Raw genomic sequence first — 24,453 nt, 5'->3', positions numbered from 1 at the left:
CCCCCCTCCCCTCCTCCCTATTCTGTTATGTTTATACACTTCGCCTAGTCATATCTATCTATACCTTATTCTTTCTTCCTAGACTATTATCTGCATATTTAACCTAATTGCTTCTTTCCCATTTTTCAAAAGGGATCTTTACCCAATCGCATGACTTCTGCACCGAACCAGGCCGTTGATTTTATTGTTTGTTTTAATAATTTTTTTGTGTCCAGGGTCATTTCTTTTATATGTGGTAGCCATATTGATAAAAATTTATTTACCCTTTCTTCCTTGCTCTGGAGCATCTCCACCCAGTCCATCTGGAATAAGTGTGTTATTCTAGGTTCAATTAATGTTATACTCAAAGTATTGGCTGTAATCCATTGAGATAATATTGTTTTGCGTGCTGCCGTGAAAATTTTTACCAGTAATATCCTTTGTCCCTGTGGTATCTTGTTTTTGATTGATGCTGGAGCGATGTCCCATAGGACCCATTCTGGTGTAAGTGAGCAGCGGATTTTGTATTTATGTGCAATGTATCTGTTGACCTCCATCCAGAAGGCATTAACCTCTGGGCATTGCCACATACAGTGGTATATATCTGCCTCCAATGCCTTGCATTTGAGGCAGGCTGTATCTGGGGCTAGGCCCATTTGCTTTCTTTTTTTAGGTGTGTAATATAATAATTTGTACTGCATCTCTGCATACGCTGCTGGTACCAGGGTCTTGTTTATCCTTACGAAGGCTATCAACAGCGTATGCATCGACACACCAAGCAAATCTCCTTCCCATTTTGCCAAGCCTGTATTCAGCCCCTCTATTACTAGTTTTTTCTTTATATACTGATACCACATAGAGGTTTTGTTTAGTTTGCTGTCCTTGCTTTTTATCCTTCTATCAAAATGTCTTACTTCTTTATTTGTTAGTTTATTACTTAGTATGCTTCCAGCATAGCTTCTCCATTGTAGATAGGTATATAAAGAAATTGGCACACTATCATATCTTTCACATAGCGATTGGTACGACAGGATATTTTTACCCTCTTCGTCCATTATGTGGTATATTAAAGATAGCCCTACTCTGTTATATTTCTTTACCAAATTCGCATTTTGAAGTATAGGTCTATTAAGTTCACTATTATGAAATAGGGAGCAAAAATGGGTTTTATAGGTAGATCCTCCCGTTCTAATGCGTGTCTGTCTCCAGGCTTTACATGTTGATACCAGTAATATATTGCCTGCTACATTCGATGGGTATTTTGATGGTTTCATGTGCAGTAGACTTGGTAGTGGTATATCTGGACAGAAAGCCTGTTCTGTTGCTATGTTTACATATTTTTCTGTTGCTTTTATCCAGTCTATAGCATATCTCATGTTCGCTGCTATTGTATAACTCTTAATACATGGGAAGTTAATTCCTCCAAGTGAGGGTTGTTGCGTAAGTTTGAACAATGAGATTCTTGGTTTTTTTCCTCCCCATATAAATTTGCTGAAATTTTTGTTTAGCAACTGTATATCCGCTTCTTTCATCAAGAACGGTAGCATTTGTATCGCATACAGTATTCGGGGGGAAAGATATCATTTTAATCAAGTGGCATCTGCCTATATAAGATAGGGGTAGGGCTCTCCAGGATCTCATATCTGCCAATATCTTTGCTATTATTGTTGGATAATTTGCCTGATAGAGGTCTGTTGTTTTTACCGTAATTGTAATTCCTAAGTAAGTGAGGGACTAAGTTGCTCATAGAAATGGGAATTTATTTGACCATCCTAATTTTGCTTCCTTGTGTAATGCTAACGCCTTCGTTTTTGTTTTATTTATGACGAACCCTGACGCTTTCTCAAATTCCCCCAAGAGGCCCAGAACATTGGGCATCGCTTTTTGGGGGTTTTCGAAGTACAAAAAAAGGTCGTCGGCATAAGCTGACACTTTTCCGTAGGGCCGATCTTTATTCACCGCCAGTCTTTTTGTAGGTGAAATAGCCTTATTAGCGGATCAATAGCTAGGTTAAATAATAAGGGGGACAGTGGGCATCCTTGACGTGTGCCCCTGGTCAACTTAAAAGTGGATGTGTTTAGTCCATTTATTGTTAAAAAGGCAGTTGGTGCTGTGTATAAATTTCTAAAGAAGGCTATAAAACCCACTCCAAACCTTTGTGCGTGCAATGTTCTCAGTAGGTGTGACCATGACACCCTGTCAAATGCTTTATCCGCGTCACAGCTCACCAACTAAGATTTACCTTTGGTCTTTTGCTGTGATTGTGTCAGGGCAGCTATTACCTGCCTGATGATATGTACCGACGACCTTCCTTGTATAAATCCTGTTTGTGAGGGATGGAGTAATTTTGACATTACTAATTGCATTCTATGTGCCATTATCGTAGTTAAAATTTTTAGATCCTGATTTAATAGTGATATTGGTCTATATGATGTTACATAATTTGGGTCTTTTCCTGTTTTCGGTAGAACTATGATCCTGGCTTGATTAAAACCTGCCGGTGGTGTTTTACCTGTTAGGATGGAGTTGTATAAAGTGAGCAAATATTTTGTCACTAATGGGGCCAACATTTTATAGTATTCTCCACTTAATCCGTCAGGGCCGGGAGATTTACCGTTAGGTAAATTATTTATAACTGTTTTTAATTCAGATCACTTAGATCACGCATTTAGATCACTATTGCGTCTGTTATTACTATTTTCGTTAGCAACTGGGTCACTTCTGCATCTGGTTATTTTATCTTTGTGTGACGATATCCCTTGTTTTAGTTCTTTATCCCTTGGTTGTTGGTTCATTAGCCTCCGTTAGATTGCCTTTTGTTTTCCTCTGTGTCCTGCTGGTGCTTTGTCCTCAATTAAGACCTGGTGGTACCTGAGTTGGGGCAGATTTCATTTTTTTTTTTTACCTTTAAAACATGGCTGTTAAAGGTGAATCCTAGAACTGCAGGTACTTGACGGAGAAGGGGGGCCTTAACAAAAAGACTGAGTACGTCTCTTCTGGGGCACTCTTTATTGTATTATTATTAAAAAATAACTTATTTTTGTTCATTTTAAAACGAGAAAAAGAACAATAATTAAGGAACAAGAGAAAAAATGGTCTCTATCACCGCCTTATTAAAAAAAAAAAATGTACTATATTAGATTGTTACACAACCTAAATTTCCAGTTCCTAAAAGTACCAAGTTCATGTTTTACAAATTAGATCATACAATATCTGTATCATTTGCCTGTATATCTAAAAATAAAAAATAAAAACTCAACAATTCTAGAATTTATATGTAGCATTACTCATATCATATATTTTGGTAATAACTCCAAGTTTGAAAATAAACTATAAATATTCTATTTTTTTCTATATTCTGTGGGTTCATCAATCTTGCTGGGAATAAGGCAGGAAGCTATCTCTTATCTGACTTTGAAGTAACTGCAAAAACTAAAAGCAAATGTGGATTTAAGTATTTTCTCTAGTGTCCAATTATTTGTATTACTCTTTTCTTTCTTCACTGCCACAAGTGTTAATGATTAGGCAGGACAATGGCTCCGATACAGTGCTTCAGTATGGCAGAGCACACTTCAAACACAGAGTGCACTGTAATGCCCGTGATATTACTTAAATGTTCCAGAACCTGTAGAGAAAACAGATGGATATATATATAAAATTAGGAAACGAAAATTAATTATTACAAACAATATTTTTTCTCATTTCTATAGAAAGGCTAAATATATTCACCTTATTAATAAAAAAACTAAATGACAATGATGAAATACCTGGTTCCAGTAGTCTTGACTTATTAGAAAGCTGCTGGCTGAAATGACTCCAGTAGCCAGGAGCATCTGATCTTCTTTTGCAGTTAGAAACCTGTTCCTACCAGAAAACAACACGCATTATTTATGTAGTAGTTCTCAAAGCTTGAATGCTCACCCTCATTATTCTCAAAATGAGCACAAGTTATTCCAGTGTGCACATTTATGTGTTCTATAAAAATAATACTAGACTAGGCTAGCCCTTCTTTTCTTTGCAGAAACTGTGTTGTAGAACTTGTTTCTATTGCCATAGAACTGAACAGGGTATGCAATATATATATATATATATATATATATATATATATATATATATATATATATATATATATATATATATATATATATATATATATATATATATATATATATATAGGTATGAGCGAAAAAATTGATGTGTACGCTATAGTGGGAGCATAGTTATAATGATAATAATAATTGTAATATGGTAGTATCTTAAATATAACAACTTGCCTTTCTAGCTTTTTATTTGTTGTGTTTAGTTAGCAGTGGTCAATCTGGGCTTTCATTTTAAAATGTCCTGCACCTATCAATAGAATAATGAATTTCTCACCTCTGTGAGTTATTTGGAGTTGACAGATCCACAGATGCTTTTAGCACAGTGTCATAAATAGGATTTCTCATTAAATAAACCAAATCCAGGACCATTACACAAATATCATACACGTGCTTCAGCGGAATAGAACAGCCATTTTGTCCTATGAAATGTGAAAAGTAAATTAGTAGTGTACTCATTTGAGATTAAGGGCATTTATTCACTGGTTTTTGCGAGCTGTGACCGCGAGTAGTGTTGACTGCTTGCTGTCACAGCTCGCTCCAGGTCAGTATTCAATTCATGCAGTTTCCACCTCGCTGGGTTTTTACAGTGACGTGGAAACAGTGTGTGCAGCCACAAAAAAAGCTCTGTGGCAGTTTTGGTAGGTTTGTCCTGCCCCAGCAAAACCCACCACTCAAGGTGTTAAAAGGGGAATAACATTCAATGCTAAGCACTGTTGCTTTTTCATTTAATGTTATTGCTCTTGACCAGAAAATAGCAGCTGCTGCTTAGTAAATATGCAAGGGTATGGGGTCATAGGGTTAAAACTATTAAGGTCAACATACATTAGGTCAATCACTAAAGGTCGATAGTGCTTAGGTCAACACATGAAGAGGTCAGCATGGCTAGAGGGAAGGAAGGACAACACGAGTATTAGGTTGACAATGGAAAGATCAACAGTCAAAAAGTCCTTTTTTTTTTTTTTTGCCCTGAATTATGACATAAAATCGACATGGACACATATCAGTGTATCGCAGCATTCACCATGCATCTGGCACGGTGCCTCGCTGCGCTCAACACTATTATATTCTCCCTCCGCACCCTAGTGGATGATAGAGCATTAAATAGCGCCTGTTTTGAGGGGGGGGGAAAACCCGAAAAACTCATGTCTACATTTTTGACTGTCAACCTTCCCATTGTCGACTTATGCTTGTGTCGGCCTTCCGACCCTGTCGACCTTAGCCATGTGGACCTATGTCATGTGTTGACCTTAGCCATAGTGTCAACCTAGGGACCGAATCCAAATGCACCTTAGTGTTTAACACAACACGTGATTGTAAGCTTGCGAGCAGGGCCCTCCTACATTTTGACTGTCTGTAAATACCCTGTTTTGTTGTATCACTGTCCCCTATGTAAAGTGCAACGGAATATGCTGCGCTATATAAGAAACTGTTAATAAATAAATAAACACTAGCTACTGCTTCCCTATACTTGAAAACCTGTTTAACTAAAACTGTACTCTTATTGATATCGAGAGCAAAAATGTTAGTTATGGCTGATTATGACTGCTTCTCTTCCAATTCACAATTTAATTCTCTAGTTGAGTTGTTCACAACTCCAGTCCCCAAGCACCACCAACTGGTCCCGTATTTTGAATTTCTTTAATCATACAAGGGTGAGTTCATCTATTTCAATAGCTCAATAATTATCCACCTGCTTCCACAGACCAATATGCTCAACATGATCTGTTGGGAATACTTAAAGGTTTAGGGCCTGATTCAGGGTTCATCGATGATGTGTGAATTCACGGATCGAGCAATTGATTGATTGTGCATGCCGAAATAGCGACAGAAATAGCGTATTGATTGTGATTGTAATCTCAAACCCCCAGCTGTTTGACTGACAGGAAACAGATGTTTGTCGGTGGAAACCAGACATTTTCTGGGAGTGTCAGAAAAAACACAGACATGCCCAAGAATTTTAAGGGAGGGTCTGTGATATCAGCCTCGATATCGTCCTCGATCAGCCTGTCTGTCACAGTTGCACAATAGGGTCAGACTTAAGGTGCCCATACACTTATCCGATTTGGTCCGACTTAGCCTGACTCTGACCATCGAGCCGAGAAATCGGCCCAAATCAGATGTGTTTGACATCCCATGTGACCCTACATGCTGTAGGTTCAATCTGGCGGATCAGACCCATCAGCGGCACATCTCTGGTGCTTTATAGCACCCACAAAATGTTGGTCCGATCCGTAGGTATGTGTGCCAGCAGTGAAGCACCACTGGCACACACCAAGCTGAAGGAGGCGGGCACCATGGGGTCTGGGCTGTGTGAAACACCTGGGTGCTGTGGGTGCAGCATCATGGCAGGGTGGGCAGTCCGCAGTGTTCGGAAAGCGCTAAGCAGACACTGCGGACAGCAGATGCAGAATTTTTTATTTATTTTTTCAAAAAGATAGGCTGGCCGCTGATTGGCTGAGAGTGCTCTCTCAGCCAATCAGCGACCTCGCTGCATTGCCAATCAGTGGCCGGCCTATATTTCGAATTTAAAATTTGAAGTTGAACATATACTGTATATGTCACTTATTATAGTATTAACCACCAAAACTACAATACTTACCTAAAACCTCTAGTAGCGTTTCTACATATGTAAATGGAGTGTGGATATTTATATGGAAGTGCAGAGTTTTTAACACTGTAAGTTCAGATTTCAGTAGCTCCTCCTTATTACAGATATAACCTGCTGATGTCAGAAACTGCAGAATTGTGTTATTATTGATTATCTGTAATTATAAAAATAGTTTTAGGTCACAGACTATCCTTGTGTCTTTTCCAGCAGTTGTGTCTGCAACATAATTAAAATACAATGCCCTTCCCTGGTGTAATGGGTGATATGGGAATTAACAGAGCCCCTGGAACATTTTTACACCTTTACACATGCCCACATCACCAGCCTGCTACTGTACCTTCTACCTCTGAGCACACCCACACCAGCATGCCACCCTCTACCCACTAACACACACCACCAGTCTGTCACCCTCTCCCGGCCACAGTCAGCTTGACAAGCAAGACCGCCCACCCGGAGTCCTTCCTGTGACTTCTGTTGCCAATCTGCCCCTGGCTGTCACCATGCTTTAGAAATAGGTCTGTATGGGACATACATATGAAGACATTTTACAAGGGGCGGTTTTGTTTCCTGTCTGGGCGGTAACATTTTGAGCGCAGGCAACTGCTTTTTCTCTAACTAGAGATCCATGTTGAAGTAGGCCGAACGCATGATAATAACAGATCTTTTATCCAACTGCTACACTTTGTAACCACGACTTTCCCTAAAACTACCAGACATTTCCTTTATACGGAAGTACAGTAAATCAGAGCAGTGTTGATGCAAACATTATTTACATGGTAGTGGAAGTACATCTTGCTTGTGATCTGGATACAGGACACCATTCGTAGTATGAACATTTCACATAGACTAACTTTTATTGATCTCCATGTCTTGGCCTGCACTGTTTCCATTATGTTTATGCTTTCTGTACTGGATTTATAAAGCTCCTCCACATGTAAAATCATAAACCTGAAACAAGGAACAAACAAGTGTGTCACCGGGGGCGGGTTGGGATTTGAAAGTGGCCCTGGAAAATGTTGTAGAAGTGGCCTTATATAGGGAGTTATTCAGAACTAATCGCTTGACTGTGAATTTGCATGCCAGTCAATAATTGAAGAGCTCGTAATAGGCACGCGCGAGCCATCCGCATTAAAATCCTGCTACTTTTTTTTTTTTTTATTACTGGCTGTATGCAAGTTGATTGATAGGAAGCCGGCGTTTGTGAGTGGTAACGGGCTGTTTTATGGCAGTGCCTTAGAGCCTTATTTAGAAGTGGATATTTGAGCACAATACATATATAACACAAAAGCGCATTCGTGTGTATGTTAAGTTGGACATATCTTAAGATAAGTCCAAGTCAAAATATTTGCACTTATGTTAGGCTTATTTAAGGTCTACAAGTGTGTATGTATACTTACACTTTCTGCATACCTCTCAACTGTCCCAATTTTGGGGGGATGTCTCCATTTTTTTGTGACAAGGGGCATGACCAGTAGCACCCAGAGCACTGGCCATGCCCCCATAATGATGTTAGTGGGAGTTTTGGCTCATGGAAGCGTCATCCCTGGGAAGCCATGCCCATTTTGGCTAGGCCACACATTCTTTAACAGGGTTCCTGCTGCCCAGCCTTTTAAAGCTGGCCAGCTGAAAACATAGTTGCTCTAAAATTCAAGTGAGACATTCTTAGATATCACTGACTCCCAGACAAGTCTAGCAATCTCCCTGAGGATAGGGAGATGTGGGAAACGTGATTGTGAGCCTAAAAATTTGTAATGAATAACATGTGATATGTGTCCAAGAAAATGTGTCCATTTGCTGGAGATGTAAGATCATTTAGAAGACTCTTGCATTAATAACATACTGTATTGTATTGGTATCACTATTGGTATGACAAATAGGGATTGAACTGTATGATAAAAAAAATAATATTTCCAACTAACTCGGTAACTCACTCTACCTGTCTAATAATTCCACTGCATGGTACTTAGTAGAGCTGTCCTGATGCCATTGTTCTGACAATAGGAAAATAAGTTCTGCAATATAAAACATTATTAATTATTATTATTTATTACTATTTTAGTCAGCTCTGTTGAAAATAATACTTTTCTCATTAGAACTTATGCTAGGTACACACAGTGGTAGCCAACCCTAGCCCTCGAGAGCTACCAACAGTTCACATTTTCCAGACAACCTAGCTGCTGCACAGCTGCACTCATTAATCACTGACAGATTTTAAAAGATACACAGATGGAGCTAATTAGCTCACTTGTGATTCTGTGAGGAGACCTGCAAAACATGCACTGTTGGTAGCTCTCGAGGACTAGGGTTGGCTACCCCAGCATTAGATGATCCCAGATCACAGCCGACAGGACAACCAATGTAAAGATACATCCCTTGTCCATACACACTGAACAATATAGTGTGAATCATGCAATACTGTGTATATCATTCACTATGGAACGATCCCTTCACAGGATCATTCCATAGTCCATGCAGCACATCCGATGGGACAACCCAATGTTGGTAAGTGAGAGCATGCGGAAGTAGGTACACACAATATCAGACGATATATCGCCCAGTGTGTGCCCAACTTTACAATATACTTTTTAACATCTATTACACACACACAGATAAAACATTTTTTATCCAAATGACCTATCCGTATGTTTTTGCATTGTGGAAGCAAACCCACACAAACACAGAAAGACTATACACACTACTCAAAGATAGGGCCCTGGTTATGAACTGAACTCAAATCCCAGTGCTGTGAGGCAGCAGTGTTAGCCAATTTGTTACATGCACAGTATTGGCAAGTCCATTTATGAACATGTTTCCTGATTATCAGCAAACTGTGCACAGGCCGGCCTTATTTAGGGTTGGCCTGCATTGAATGTCAAGCTGACCTCAGAGCCCTCCCCCGAAGTGGCCCGTTTGAATGCGCATCAATCTGGGATTTTGATATTTCTGAATGGCACCAACCGGGTGGCCGATCCTGCAATTGACCTGGGTTTTTACAGGGTCCTTCTTGCCAGGTTGGTGACCAAGGTTAAGTTTAAATGACTTAGTAGATGTGCCAAGCTACACTGGTTATACAATACAGGCTAATTTTGTATTCACTTCTCTATCAACCTCTGAACACTGTAAACATTATTTTCTTTTAAAACATGTGCCACAAACCCATGAAAGAGTGTAAACAAAACAGGAATAAAGCAGTCACAATTAAAATGTTTCCCGACAAGTGCAAAACACAACTAAACATAAACTATACTATCCTATGTATACTATACTATATGTCACATGCTTACATACTTGCTACTTTTGAAAACTAGTTTCAGGGAGATTATAGTTGGTAGTAGAATTTTGCAACGCGCCCCGTTGAGGGGGCGTGTCATGCTCCACCCAAAGGGAGGGTCTAGTTCCATATATAGATTGTGAAAAGAGATTGTGAAAGTGGCACCTAGACCCGCGCGTTTGTACTGCTACATCTGAGAGGAATCTTTTAAAATTACTTATATCCAAATGTAGATGAGCCCCAAAGCAGTTAGTAATAGCTACTATACTTGGTAAAGTGCTGGGAAATGGTACTGATGATTCAATGTAAATGTATCTGTTCTTACATTCCTTTTTTCCCAAAAAATGTAACAGTGTAATGTAGGCTAGGTGAAATGAGGGAGATTGCTAGACTAATGAGGGAGAGAGGGAGATTGCGGCTATTTCAGGGAGTCTCCTGCAGTATGCAGAAGGGTAGGTAACTATGTATGCTTATCGGTTTTTTACTTTTTGATCATTTGTACAGCAGTATATAGAATACTCCAAACCTATAAGACTTACCTATAACTTTTGGTTGTTTAAAAGTGCCAGCATGCTCTGCCAAGTGTTCTAAAGCATTTTCATTGTCATTAGCCAAGCCAATAAGAATATCTTCTATGATATCATAAGGAGCTATCCCGAATATTGTGCAAGGAGTATTTGAAAGTGTCCTTTTTGTTTTATTTGGAAAGTGATTCATATTTGACCTGAAACAAATAATACTGAATACACGTTATTATATGTCCTACAGGAAGATTAAAGCACCATTTTTTTTGTTCTAAATAACTGTTTATTGTTTCATTTTAAAATGGGCAAAATGTACATTTCACAAAAAGGTATATATCAAAGGTTACTTTTTCACACATCTTCACAATGTACAGCGCCAAACAAATAACAGCGAGTATGGTCGATTTACTTATAGAGTCTACATAGGATAGTTTAGTCTATCGTAAGGTCACATTGATACAACAACAACAAAGATGAAGACAATTAGAAGAAGTAGACGGGCACTCCATGACTATCACGGGATGAGAACAGGTATGTCCCAAACTGGATAAAGTATTCCGCGTGAGGCAGGACACAAACATATCTAGTCATGTAGGGCAGTATTCAATGAGAAAAGTTCTCCGTGTTTTGTGGAGAATTTGTGCTTTTTTCGCCGTGGAGAGAGGTTTTTTTTCTCCAAAGGCGAGCCACCCTATTCAATGTGAAATATTCTCCGTCTTTCTTAGTGATTCTCGCCGTCTCTCTCCGTGAAGAAATTCTCCATCTTTTGATGGAGAGCAGGAATGTGAACTTTTAAACTAAAAGGGTGTTTTTTGTAATTTTGGTGTCAAAAAATCAGGTTTTTTTTTCTGTGGAGGGCCATGTTATTTTTATTCATGTGCCTATAGCACATGAATATATATTTAATTTTTAAAAAAATATTTTTTTACATTTTTTTTTTTTTTCCTTTTTTTTACACAGTGCAGCCAGCAGGGGGCCGGAGCGCTCGAGCCGCTCATTAGATATTCATATATTCACTGCACCCGTATGCACGTTCGGGTACAGTGAATACTGGGTCCCCCGCTGGCTATAGAGGGGGGCAGCCTGTGCTGCCTGGGTCCCAGGGGGGCCCCCTACCCTCACATATGTTCTGTGGCATCCAGGGAGACTTTAATCTCCCTGGATGCCACGTCCCTGTCAGCTCCCTGCTGCGGACGCTCGTCCGCTGCAGGGGTTAAGACTCGCCGCGAGTGGCGGCGAGTCTTATAAACATTGAATAGTGGGAGCAGGAGAGGCAACGAGCCCTCCGGAACACGGAGAGTGCACGGCGAGCAAAAAAAAATGCTCGCCGTGCACGGAGAATATTTCCATTGAATACTGCCCGTAGAGTGGTATGTCACAAAAGGTGAACAGTATGGATGTAAATGCAGAATATAAAATCCATCAGTATATCTAATAAACAAACAAACAAACCAGTGACACAGATTACAAAGACAAAAACAATGGTAAGAATGAGGTGGGTAGAACACATTGGGGTTTTCATCTTATTCAACTGTGAACTTGAGAGAAAGAATCTTAGATTAAAAGGGGATTGATATATAGCTAGGTATGGGGGTTCTAAGGAACGTGGTATCCGAGGCCGAAGGTATATATTTTTTGTAGATCGATTTCTCCGTCTTGTCGAAGACCTGTAGGATGGAGTCTTGAACCGAGGTGTCTAGATCAGCAATAAAAGGTAGTTGTTCTATCAATGTATAGCAGTTGTAGGAGTTTTTGCTGAACCTCTGAGAGAGACGGTGACGTGCAGGATAGCCAGTGTGTCAGTATCGTCTTTTTTTGCGACTGTTACTATGAGTAAGTCAAAATATTTGATGTTTATACGGGCCAAGATTCCAATTTGTAAGATCAGCTAAAATGCAAGCTGCCGGGTCAGGAATAATAGATGTCTATTAACTTAATGTCTATTAAACATGTCTATAAAATATTTGGGAGCGAATTGTACATGTGTTAGAACTGGCTATCTGTAATGTTATCTTATTTTGAAATATTATTTAGAATACTTTCAGTCTAGCATTACTACTGGGGCTAAATAAGAATATTATGTATGCAACTACCATATAACAAAGATTATTAGACATGTTCTGAGGAGAATTGCAGCATCTATCTACAGCAGGCATTCCCAACCATGGTCATCAAGGCACACCAACAGTGCAGGTTATAGTGATATCCAGGCTTCAGCACAGATGGTTTAATCAGAATCACCAAGGTACTAATTAAGTCACCTGTGCTCAAGCCTGGATATCACGAAAACCTGCACTGTTAGTGTGCCTTGAGGACCGTGGTTGTGAATGCCTGATACAGTACATCAAATAAATGATGGTGGCAGGTTTAGATCATCCACAGGCCCACACACGTGACCAGCGTTCCTCGCCGCTAAAGCTGATGGGCAGAAACGAAATACAGGACACACAATTACTACAAACCAAAGCCATACCTCCCAACATGACCCTCTCCAGGAGGGAAACAATGCTCTGCTTCTGGATTTAACTCTTCATTTAGGATTATCATCACCTGTGTAGAAACACCTTTCTTACCAATTACCCTGTTTCAAGTAGGTGATAGCAATCATACATTAAGAGGGAAGTACAGGAACAGAGCATTGCGTCCCTCCTGTAGACGGTCATGTTGGGAGGTATGCATTGCAAAGCGGCTACCTCAGATACTGACGCGGCGCCTAGGTATTGCGAAGATATCTACAAATGCAGTGCCCAGCCAGCTGACTAGAATTGAAAATAATCCGTGCGCCATTTTTGTTGTGGGCAGGGTCCCAAAACTTCAATTTTGTTTGCGTATGTATTGCAATGAAATGTGTGAATTTGGACTGTAATGTAATCCTTAACTATAGCACTTATTCAGCTGTTTAATTATAAAGACATTTGGAAGCAGTAAGCGCTCAGTGGTGACGTCATCACTCTGCGCGCATTTTGAGGAGAGACATGGCGGAGAAGGGAAGTGCACAGGGGTCAGAGCCTCAGTTCGCACAGAAGGTCGACCCGAAACGCGACAAGCTCACTCCAGAGCAGATGGAGTTCATGCGGAAGAGGGAAATGGCTCAGTGGGCAAAGAATCCGGGGAAGTTACGGTCCAGGAATATAATTACCGCGCTGACGATAGGCGGCATCGTGCTGGGGATCTGTATCCTTCTAGGAGCGTCCAGACCTCCTGTAACCATTCCTCCTCACACAGGCTTATACTCCATGGCGGCATAGTTTGGACTACACTCCAAAACGGAGCCGTTCTAACCAATATAGTTCTCTGTGACTCTCCCCTCACAGCACATTGCCGTAACTAAAGAATACGGGGAAATGTTTTAGGGAAGGTCCCTTCTACCCCTACATCAGAAAGCATTCTATAGGGCAGTGGTCAGGGAACTCGGTCCTCATTACCCCACACAGTGCATGTTTTGCTGGTAACCTAGCAGGTGCACAGGTGTACTAATTACTCACAGACACATATTATAAGGTCCGCAGATGGAGTTAATTATTTCACTTGTGATTCTGAGGAGACCTGCAAAACATGCACTGCGTGGGGTAATGAGGACTGAGTTCCCTGACCACTGCTATAGGGCACAGCACCCATCACACATATCACAGCGCCAGGCCGACAGCTAAAATGATTTATTTGCTTTCGCTACCTTCTTGCTGTAACTAAAGAATAAGGGGAAAGGTTTTAGGGAAGGTCCCCTACACCAGAAAGCATTCTATAGGGGACATACTTTCCTCACAGCACCCATCACACAGATCACTAACAGGACAGCGCCAGGCTGACAGCTAAATGATTTAATTGCTTTCACTGCCTTCTTGCTGTGGGTAAATGGACTTGGTGTCAGTGCCTATTGCAGTGTTATATTTGCCTGTGCCCTCAATCCCCATATACAGTATATCTGTCTTTCCCCATAGCAGCGTCAAAAGGCCACATGTATCCTCTCCCTAGAGCTAGGTAACAAAGTATACAACTGACACTAGACACGTTTCTGTTAAATGCATTGCAGTAAATATTAATATTACATTTATATAGTTGTGTTATATTTTAGATTGAGGCATATAGAAAATACATATGGGATGCAGTTGATATAATGCAGTACCCATCATCCATTGAAGGCCTGAGTTGGAAAATGTTGTCCTGAGGGCAAACACAAATAAATCCCAGGTCTGTGGTGGTTATAAAATTCAGATCCTCCATGTCAGGATTTCAGTTCAAAGTGATGTGACACTGCTGCCCCTTGCTTCTTCCTCTGTGGGATGTGAGAAAAAGTTTTAGACTCCGTCAGGAAATGATGTGCCTTTCCAGAAGGGCACATTGCATCAATCTCAGGAGTTGTGTCCCCGTCCCTTACGTGAAGTGTCACATTCATAATTTGTCTTCAAATATATATGCTGTATTTAGCTACTGGTCATTGCTATGTTAGTATTCTGTGATGTACCTAATGTAGATTTGCCTCAATTTATTTTTGTATGTACAGATGTAGCAGCTTTCAGCTTTAATGTGTATGGGTGGGCATACACATCACAGCATTTTGCATGGCTCACCACGCCATGACTTTGCACCTGGAAATTGCTGCATGCATCTCTATGGGCATAAGCATACATATTTACAGGTTCACTAGTCACGAAAGCGGCGAGTGTGGCTGCAGCTGTAGCATGCGTTTATGAAATTGTTGCTATGTAGATAAATTCTTAGGGGGCATTCAATGTGAGGGTCAAGGCAGTCAAGCTTGCTCGACTGCCGTGACCCAGTCGCGTTCTCAGTCAGCTCGACCGAGAACATGCAGGCGGGATTCAATGTCCTGCCTGCTGGGGAGCGAGAAGGCGGCGTGGCCACTAGTTGCAGCCGGGAAGAAGTCACTTTCTGGCCGTTCTTGGCAGAACGAGCCTGACCGCTTGTGATGTCGGGCTTGTTCTGCCGAGATACCCTGCTCAAATGCTGTCGGGGAAGACGGCATTGAATAGGGCCCAGCGGGCATCTCCCCGATGGGAGATGCTCGCCTGTGATTGAATATCCCCCTGAGTGTGTTTTGTAATCATTGGTGTCTAATGCTGGCCACACATCAGACCAACTTTCCTCCAACCATCCAACTAGTTGGTTGGATGGAATAAAAATCTGGTACTGGATAGGAGCAAATGTAATTTGTAAATTTTTTCCCAAAACGGAAAATGGACAACAACTGTCACTCAGACAATGTACTGCAGTTGGAACTATTTGATTTATACAATTTAACTGAATGTTTTTGTCCATTCTCCTGAGTTTGTGAGCAAATTGCTTATTGGCATTTGCCCCATACAGTACCAGATTTTCAGTCCAACCAACCAACTAGTTGGATGGTTGGAGGAAAGTTGGTCTGATGTGTGGCCAGCATAAGGAGGGAATAGATTTAGCCCTGTTAATTTAAAGAGGGGTGGAAAAGGGAGGAAAACTGTTTTCAGGGATTAACATATAATACATTCTTGGACCTATGTGTTTCCTCTGAAACAGCATGTGAAAACAGTCTGTTTATCAAGTAATAGTTAAAAGCCTGTCAAAATGATGGCTTCTGCAATGTACATTCACATTGAGCTGTGACAGTTTTTAGGCCACAAACCCTCCACCCTAGTCCCCGTTCATGTATCTGCTCCTACCTCCAATTTCTGACTTCACAGCTCCCCCTCTTCATATCCAGCAAATTTGAAACAGATCAGTGTCCCTGCAAAAGTTTCTTTCACTCTGACATTTTTTATTTTTTTAGCATTCGAAGGAGTAATTTGGTCTGTTGAGTGACCTAGTGGTCACTGGCAGTACACCTCAGATGTGATGAGGATAGATAGATAATTATGTCTTCTCGGGTTTGTTCAAAAGTAAAAGGAATTTGTTCTAAGCGCAGCCTATGACAGGCATGTCCAAACTATGGCCCTCCAGCTGTTGTGAAACTACATATCCCAGCATGCTTTACAACCATTTTAGCATTCCCAAATAGCAAAACTGTGGCATGGCATGATGGGACTTGTAGTTTCACAACAGCTGGAGGGCCATAGTTTGGCCTATGAGGTCTGATTGAATAGCTCTGGGGGGTTATTAATCCCTTCTCCATTTACATTGTTCTGTGCAAGTGAATGCTAGCCATTATGTCAAACATGCTCTGTAATATTGCAGGCCACACCTCACTACATGACTTTGCTGTTTTATGTTGATGTTGGATCAGGTTGATCATCTTAATGTGCTTCAGATCCTTAACTTATTTATAGATGGCTACACCTTCTTTTCTGTGTCTCAAGAAAAGTTTCTAGATGATCTTGAAAAAGAAGCAAAAGTTGCACGAGCAAATTATCCTAAAACATCAGCTAACTGATCGCAGACCTCAGGAAAGAGACTGGTTATCTGACATAGTTTGGGATCTTTTCATGGATGTCGGCACCTCCATCCCAAAGACTTGAATTCCAAAATTACAATAACCTAACCTAATGTCACGCATTGAAAGCTTGATGGAAACAATCGATATGAATGGAAATTCTGTATTGATATAAATATTTTTCTTGATTTGACATGCCACTTATTGTTGGTGCTGGTATGAAGGCTTTTGCAGTTTGCTGACTAAAAATATTGAGACATTATGCTAAATCTCTCCGTTTAAATGCATTTATTTCTCTAGTTGCTGTTTGTTAATAAAATATTTAAAGAATGCTCTAAAATGTATTCTCATTTAAGAAAACCTGCATGATGTCCACATAAAAAAAAAAAAAAAAAAAAACTTTAATAACTCAAAGCAGTACTTGTCTATTGACGTTGCCGGGCTTCTGTGTGTCCTGTTGAAGAATGTGGTTAAATTAACATTTCATTTAAAATACCTAGAAAATGATGTTAACCTAAGAGCCATACCATTCAGGTCCTGTATCTTTACAGAACTTGATATATAAGCTTGTATATTTACATTTGGTATTTTGGTGCCAGTTATTGTTCTGCAGTCTATGGGCCAGATTCTCTAAACTTCAAAAGTGATAAAATGGAGAGTGATAAACAGCCAGCCAATCAGCTTATGTCTGACATTTTTCAAACATAGTCTGTGACATGGCAGGTAGGAGCTGATTGGCTGGCTGTTTATCACTCTCCATTTTATCACTTTTGAAGCTTAGAGAATCTGGCCCTCTGAATTTAATATTTCTAAAGACAGGAAGTCTGTTATGTAGAAAATCTTCCCCAACCCTGGCACATAACAAGTTTGTGTTGCTGCCTGAAAATATAAGAGAGGCCATTGTGCTAAATAGTTCTTTTGAGTTTGTATCTTCTGCCCAGTTTCATGTGTCCAATATTATTGCGTTGGTGGGTGGTGCTAGGTGTATTTGTGTGTCTGAGTAAGGAACAGTGTTCGTGCATTATGAAATCCCTGGTATGAGTAATATTGCAGCAGCAACACCCTGCAATCGTGCATGTGCAGACGGCCAATAATCGCCCTATTGCGTGATAATTGGACATTGTGTAAAAACATGAGTTAGGCCCTAGACGCCCATACACACTGGGCGATTTCGAGCTGAAAGCCTCTCAAACTTTGTGTTTTCAGCGGCTTTCAGCTTCAAGCCGCCCCAGTTTGTATGGCCCTGCGATGAGTGGTGATGCGCGGACCTGCATCATTGCTGGGAAAGCCATCTGCTTGTACTACCAGCAGCTTTGTGAATGGCTTTGCTTAGCGCTGCGCTAGGCAAAGCCATCTGCCCCTTGCTGACAGCGATGAGCAGGGGGAAAGCCACTCAGTGTGTATGCACTGAGCGGCTTTCCCCGCAGCGATGGCGGCTTTCCCCGCAGCGATGACGGCAGTCATCGCTGTCCATACATGCTGGACAAAATCGCCCAGTGGGTATGGACCTTTAGTCTGTTTGACAATGAAAATATTATTGTCTATTTTATAAGGTACATATTCGGAGGCCAATCCTATCCTGCAATTGACTTGATGGTGGCACTGGCAGGCAGCAGCAGGACTCAGTGGCTGCACTGCATTCTGTCCCTCAGGCTATATCTTTGACCTCATCCTTACCAACACGTTCCCCGAGTACTGGCCTCCGCATGTGTGCTTCTCGTTATGCAGATGTCTTTGTGGCTCCACCTGTGATAATGGCCCTTATTCAGACCTGATCGCAGTACAAATTTGTTCTCAAAATGGGCAAAACCATGTGCACTGCAGTTGGGGCAGATGTAACGTGTATAGTCATGTGTATTTTGTATAGTCAAACCGGTCTTTGAGATCGTCCACCTATCACATTTTCTAGACCTAGCAGGTGTATTCATTACTAACTGATGTGCTGCTGAGGAAGGTGTAAACCTGCACACCAAAGCGCATTGAGCCACTGGCATGTATTTTTCCAGACCAGCCTTTCACCATTGAAATCGCTGTTACACCTCCCTTGACAAAGTCCATGCGAGCACCACTTGCTCGACACTTTTCCTATATTGTTTTATTAATTTTATATCATTGCATGTTTCAAGTGTTCACCAAGTTTATTTATAGAGCGAAGTACTGGTACCTTTTATATTAAATAAATTATATTGTAATACTTAAATGTGTTATACCTTTTATTCAGTGAAACTCAACGCTGTTCACCATACTCTGCTTTATGTGCTGCGAGATTTAATGGCACCCAATTTCAGCGGCAGTGCGAGCTGTCTCCCGAACTCGGACGTTTTTTTAAAGGGGAATTAGCTAACAATGCATGGTTTTGCCTTGTAAGTTAATTCCCCTTTAAAAAAAAGTCAGAGTTTGGCGGTCATCTCGCACTGTCGTTGAACTCGGGCAACATTAAATCTCGCCCTATAGGTCAGCAGGTGGTTGGGAAATCAAACTGTTGGTAGATCTTAAGGACTAGTTTGGCCACACCTGGGTCTAAAGACAACTTTTGATTTTTATGTTCCTGTGACTCTCTGGGGTAGACAATTTCCTGTAACCACTTTTGGTACTTGCAAATCAGGCTAGGGTATCTTGTGATAAACTTTTCTTTTTGGTGTGGACCTGGAAATAGTGTAGCTAGTTAGTGAGGCCCAATCCAGCTTCATCCTGGCCATACATTGCTGCAACTTCTCTGAGGGGTGCAAGTGCTGCAGGATCCAAGATCTATAGTGCAGCACTTGCTATCTATGGTCTCCAATCCGATGTGCATAGGACACTGCATCAGATCGGATCTAAAACACATGCGATTTGCTGCTTTTCACCCTATTCCCGATGTGCCAAAATCGGGCATAATCACACAAGTGTATGGCCAGCTAAAGTGTGAGTGAAACTGAAAGTCCCATTGTGACTGTACCAGGACCCCTCGGCTGAAAAAAATTGCTTTACACTCAGTAATGTGCTAAATAAGTCAGCGGCCGTAGTTCAGTTTTTGCTCCTTTTGATGCACAGAAAGCATGTGGTTAACTAGTGAAATATTACCATTCTCAGGGGTCTATGTACTATGCCTTGGAGAGAGATAAAGCGAATAGAAATAAAGTACCAGCTAGTCTGCTCCAAGTTTTTCAAACATCAGGGTCTAGTCATGGAGATAATGACTTATTAATTGTGAATTATTATTATACATTGCATCAGTAACCATTCATGTATACTCCCCTTTCCGAAGATGTGTGCCATATCCTGTGCTCTAGTGGGATTCAGTATTGAATCCCGGCGGTCGGGATCCCGGCGTTCAGAATCCCGACGCCGGAATCCCGACAGCCGAAATGCCGACAAGGGGGGGACGTGGATCGCCCCCCCTTGCGGGCTCGCTGCGCTCGCCACGCAGCGGGCCCGGTGCCTCGCTACGCTCGGCACACTAATTTATTCTCCCTCCAGGGGTGTCGTGGACACACCAGGAGGGAGAATGTGTCGGCGGTCGGGATTCTGAACGCCGGGATCCCGACCGCCGGGATTTTAACTGCATCCCCTCTAGTGGACCTCTGTGAAAAGCCTCAGGTGAAGTCAGGTTCTTCCTGCACATTCGCCAGTGTTTGAGGTCAGGAGGAGGCTGTAGGGACTGATGGTAGTTCAGAAGATGAAACCAAAACTGGTGCAATGGATGGCCAGCTGTTTTTCTGCATTAAAGTACAGATTACACCATGGTGAGATGGGGAACCTGTGCACTGCTGCGGATTGGAAAGCAGAGCTTTTTGTTTGAACTGCACTTGCTATACAAAAGCTGGAGAAGTCAGGTACTTACCAAGTTACTCGGAATAGCTCAAAGCAGAGAAAAGCCCTATTTTCCACAAAACCGGGCTTTTCTCCACTACATGAATAAACCCCACAACCTGTAACATGGCGGATAGAAGCTTAATGACTAGTACTTTATCTCTCTGCATTTTATCTCTTCAAGGCTTAGTCCGTCTGTATAAGGATATTCTCAACTCTTCCCACAGATGTCAGGATGGTAATACCAAGTCTCCGCATAACAAACGATATACTCTGCTGTTTTCTAAAGTAAAATATTGAAGACCGCATATAAACAGTGAACATTAAATGATAAGGTAATGAAGTTAGGCATTATGGTGATATGGGATTAATTTAATATAGTGTAGACATCCACAGATATTGCTTATACCCCTTTCACACTGCAAAAATAACCCAGGTCGGTGGGCAGTTTGAAAGGGCCATGTTGTATATTCTGGGTCCAGCAACTCTGCAATCTGACCGGGGTATAATCAGTGTTATTCCCGGGTCAGACCTGGGTTGCTGTGCTGTCTGAACGGTAACCCAGGTCAAGTGACTCTGGTCCCGTTCAATCCTATGGAGGAGGCAGCAGCTGCTGCTCCACCCCCCAGATGATGTCAGTGACCGAGCAATAAGCCGGGTCGCTGTGGGGGTTAAATATAACAAATGCCGGGTTGCTCCCGGGCTGGACCCTTATCCAAATCCTGGGTACACAGGTGCATTTATTACTTACTGTCACGTTTTAAAAGATCCACAGGCGGAGATAATTATTTCACTTGTGACTCTGTTAGGGGACAGAAGAAATAATAGAAGTAGTTTCCGCGCTCCAGAACCTGCAGCGTCCAATTACCACCAGGGACCACCTCTCCCAGACAGAACCACAAAATACACTGTTAGGGGACCACTGTGTGGGGTCCTTATACCAGAGTTTAAGAACCTGTACTGTAGTGCCATCATTGTCAAAAAAGATTTAACAAGTGACCAGCGCTATGACAGATAACAAATGCAGGTTATCATTGATGCGGTATTTCTATTCTCTGCAGTTAATTCTTCCTGGTGTCGTAAGGAAGTAAACTTACAATAAGTTTCAACTCCGGCGTACCCGTAGCAGTTTCTTTAAGTAAACTCCACAATTGCAGGGAATATCAACATGAAATTAACTTACATGAGAATTCAATCTCGCATGCACATCAGAGGTTTCTTTGTAAGATAGACCACCGTGGACGTCAGGGAACAGGTAATACGGATTTATTTCACATAGATCCACAGATCCAAAAATGACAAACAACGATAAAAAGTGTCCAAAGTGTGGCAGTGCAGATAAGCAGGTTACCGGCGGCTTCTCCCTCACTGTTTGGCGTGCTGCAGACAACGCCAGGTAGCGGAGGTCCGTGTAGCGCCGCTCAGATCCGTCCCGCTGCTCCTGCTGAGTGGTGAATGCGGCCCGATCAATGCGGTTCGGAAATTTGATATATCCTTTTTCAAGATGTGCCGCCATGGTCACAGGGAGTTGCTTATAACACCAGCCTGCTTCGTCATGTGGTCCTCAGCCGGCCAATCATATTAGACCTGTGTCCGGCTACATTCTACATCCTATCTGAATTGACTTAGATTAAAGTGCTTAGATGCGTTATATATACACAATTAGACACATTTAAAATACATATTATAAAGTACAAAAAATCCATAAAAATTTATACATAACAAATACATAAAAAGATGTATAAAATTTAAAAACATATTGCACTTCTAAAAATAGCAGCATACATAAATAATTTTGCACAACTGACTAACTAGCAACTCATTAACAGCCGGACATTTGGAGGGAGAGAAAAAAGAGAGAGGAGGGAACAAAATTAGTGGTATATAAACATAACCATACCACCCCCCTTATTTTTCATATTAGCCATTTGTACTCATAATCCACATTAAGCCCATTAGGGACCATGGTGTTAAGCAGTGCTATTTTTGTAGGAAAATAGGTTCAGGAACTGTGGGCGGGGGCAGAAAGTTTGCAGTGATGTGGGAGGAGCTACAAATGGGCGTGGCATTACATAAAACAGAAAGAAAAATATAATTCCTCACACCGTCACGCTTATTATACATATGCCACACAGAGATTCCCATTATACATATGCCCCACACCGTGATGCTCTATTATACATATGCCACACACCGTGATGCTCCATTATACATATGCCACACACTGTGATGCTCCATTATACATATGCCACACACCGTGATGCTCCATTATACATATGCCACACACAGAGATGCCTGTTATACATATGCCACACACAGAGATGCCCGTTATACATATGCCACACACAGAGATGCCCATTAAACATATGCCACACACAGAGATGCCCCTTAAACATATGCCACACACAGAGATGCCCATTACATATTTGACACATAAGTGCCACTTACCTACATGCTCAATGCCCCTCCCCAGCATATATTTACATGACCCCCCCAACATACATTTACTTGACCCCCCTCCCCAGCACATATGTACATGACCCCCCAGCACACATTTACATATTACATATACCCATCGGAAGGTGGCCGATTAATGTTGAATTAGGCCCTGTATGAGTACACACACACACCTTTCCCCTCAATCACTTAAAAAATTATGCATCCTCACAAACAGAGACCTACATTTATTATAGATCATCCTCCACCCCCACTCCTTCCATCCACTGTGCGGCTGTAAACTTTAATTTTAGTGGGGGGGAAGGCTATGGAGGTGGGTTGCTGCCAGCCCTCAGCAGCAGCACTTAGCTGCAGCATTAATCCTCCCAAGCCCTCTGTAGCAGCAGGCACCCCACATCCCCAAGCCCTCAGCCTCGGGAGCATCTTCACTCACCCCAAGTAATGCTGTCTGGGCGCCGACCTCCTCCAGGTGACGTCACGCTAGCAGCCAGTGAGTTCCTGCTGTGGAGTCCGATCACAGTCCGCACGCTCCGTCCCGCCGTGTATAGACGGCGCCGGCATTTGTAATATACAGCGCCGCAGCCCCTCTGGCAGCGGCAGCCACAGCACCAAGCACTGCTCAGGTGCTACCGCATGTGGGTGGGCGAGCGGGCGGCCACCCGGAGAGCAGTTCTCACTTCAGCCTTGTGGCGTTGACATACGGCTGCCCCGACCCCACGAGCTGCTCCCCGGACTCCAGTTGATTGGCTGCTGGACCGCAAGCGCCCATTGGCTAGCGGTCCAGCGTGAGACGTGAATGTTACTGCTGCACGTCTTTCTGCTGGACCTGGACAGTGGACTCCATAATTAGCGGGCAGGCGATGCGGGTGCTGGGCGGCCTGGAACATGTTCCGGAACGCCGTTCCTGATGACGTCATTTTTAATTTGAGCTTCAGGAACGGCGTTCCGGCTGAAAAATAGCCCTGGTGTTAAGTGTGAATATGCATTTCATTTCCAATTTGGCTAAACGTTCCTCTATGTCATTTTTCCTCCAGCTTGATTTACAGATTTTGATCCCACAAAAAGATTTTAACCCTCTTATGTCACAACCGTGTTTCTCCTTGAAGTGTAAAGAAACGTTGTGCAATTCGTGACCCTTTCTTATATTGCGGGCGTGTTCGGCTAGACGGTCTTTGAGGTGTCTACCGGTTCGCCCAACATACTGCTCTCCGCAATGACACTCCAATAAATACACAACGTTCTTGGAGTTATACATGATAAAGTCATTAATGGTAAAGTTCTCATTGTTAAACTTTGATTTATATTCTGTAATTTTGGGTGCAGTTTTACATGCTTTACACATTGGACAAATGCCACAGCGA

At 41.9% G+C, this 24,453-nt stretch overlaps 2 protein-coding genes across 6 annotated transcripts; one reads left to right on the top strand and one right to left on the bottom strand.

Moving 5' to 3' along the window:
- Positions 1–2,038: 2,038 nt before the first annotated feature.
- Positions 2,039–13,253, bottom strand: CNTD1 (cyclin N-terminal domain containing 1). Of its 5 annotated transcripts, none has more exons than XM_083147525.1 (8): positions 12,956–13,167; positions 10,498–10,682; positions 8,624–8,699; positions 7,539–7,635; positions 6,679–6,841; positions 4,354–4,498; positions 3,747–3,843; positions 2,039–3,604 (listed from the first exon to the last, which is right to left on the bottom strand). In XM_083147525.1, the coding sequence occupies exons 1-8, from the start codon at positions 13,027–13,029 to the stop codon at positions 3,494–3,496; spliced, it is 948 nt and encodes a 315-aa protein (XP_083003651.1). In that variant the 5' UTR covers positions 13,030–13,167; the 3' UTR covers positions 2,039–3,493. The 5 variants fall into 5 exon arrangements, with proteins under 5 accessions (XP_083003651.1, XP_083003650.1, XP_083003649.1 ...); XM_083147524.1 differs by having other exon boundaries at positions 2,040–3,604; positions 3,747–3,837; positions 7,461–7,635; XM_083147523.1 differs by having other exon boundaries at positions 2,042–3,604; positions 7,461–7,635.
- A 166-nt stretch (positions 13,254–13,419) lies between these two features.
- Positions 13,420–19,043, top strand: COA3 (cytochrome c oxidase assembly factor 3). The gene is made up of 2 exons (XM_083147528.1): positions 13,420–13,656; positions 16,740–19,043. Exons 1-2 carry the CDS (start codon positions 13,458–13,460, stop codon positions 16,841–16,843), a joined length of 303 nt encoding a protein of 100 aa, XP_083003654.1. The 5' UTR covers positions 13,420–13,457; the 3' UTR covers positions 16,844–19,043.
- The last annotated feature ends 5,410 nt before the right edge of the window (positions 19,044–24,453 follow it).

The sequence above is a fragment of the Crinia signifera genome, chromosome 6 (assembly GCF_055691185.1).
Source record: "Crinia signifera chromosome 6, ASM5569118v1, whole genome shotgun sequence".
Taxonomy (NCBI): Eukaryota; Metazoa; Chordata; class Amphibia; order Anura; family Myobatrachidae; genus Crinia; species Crinia signifera.
Note: the sequence above shows the minus strand (reverse complement) of the source record. Positions and strands in the feature narration are given on the sequence as shown.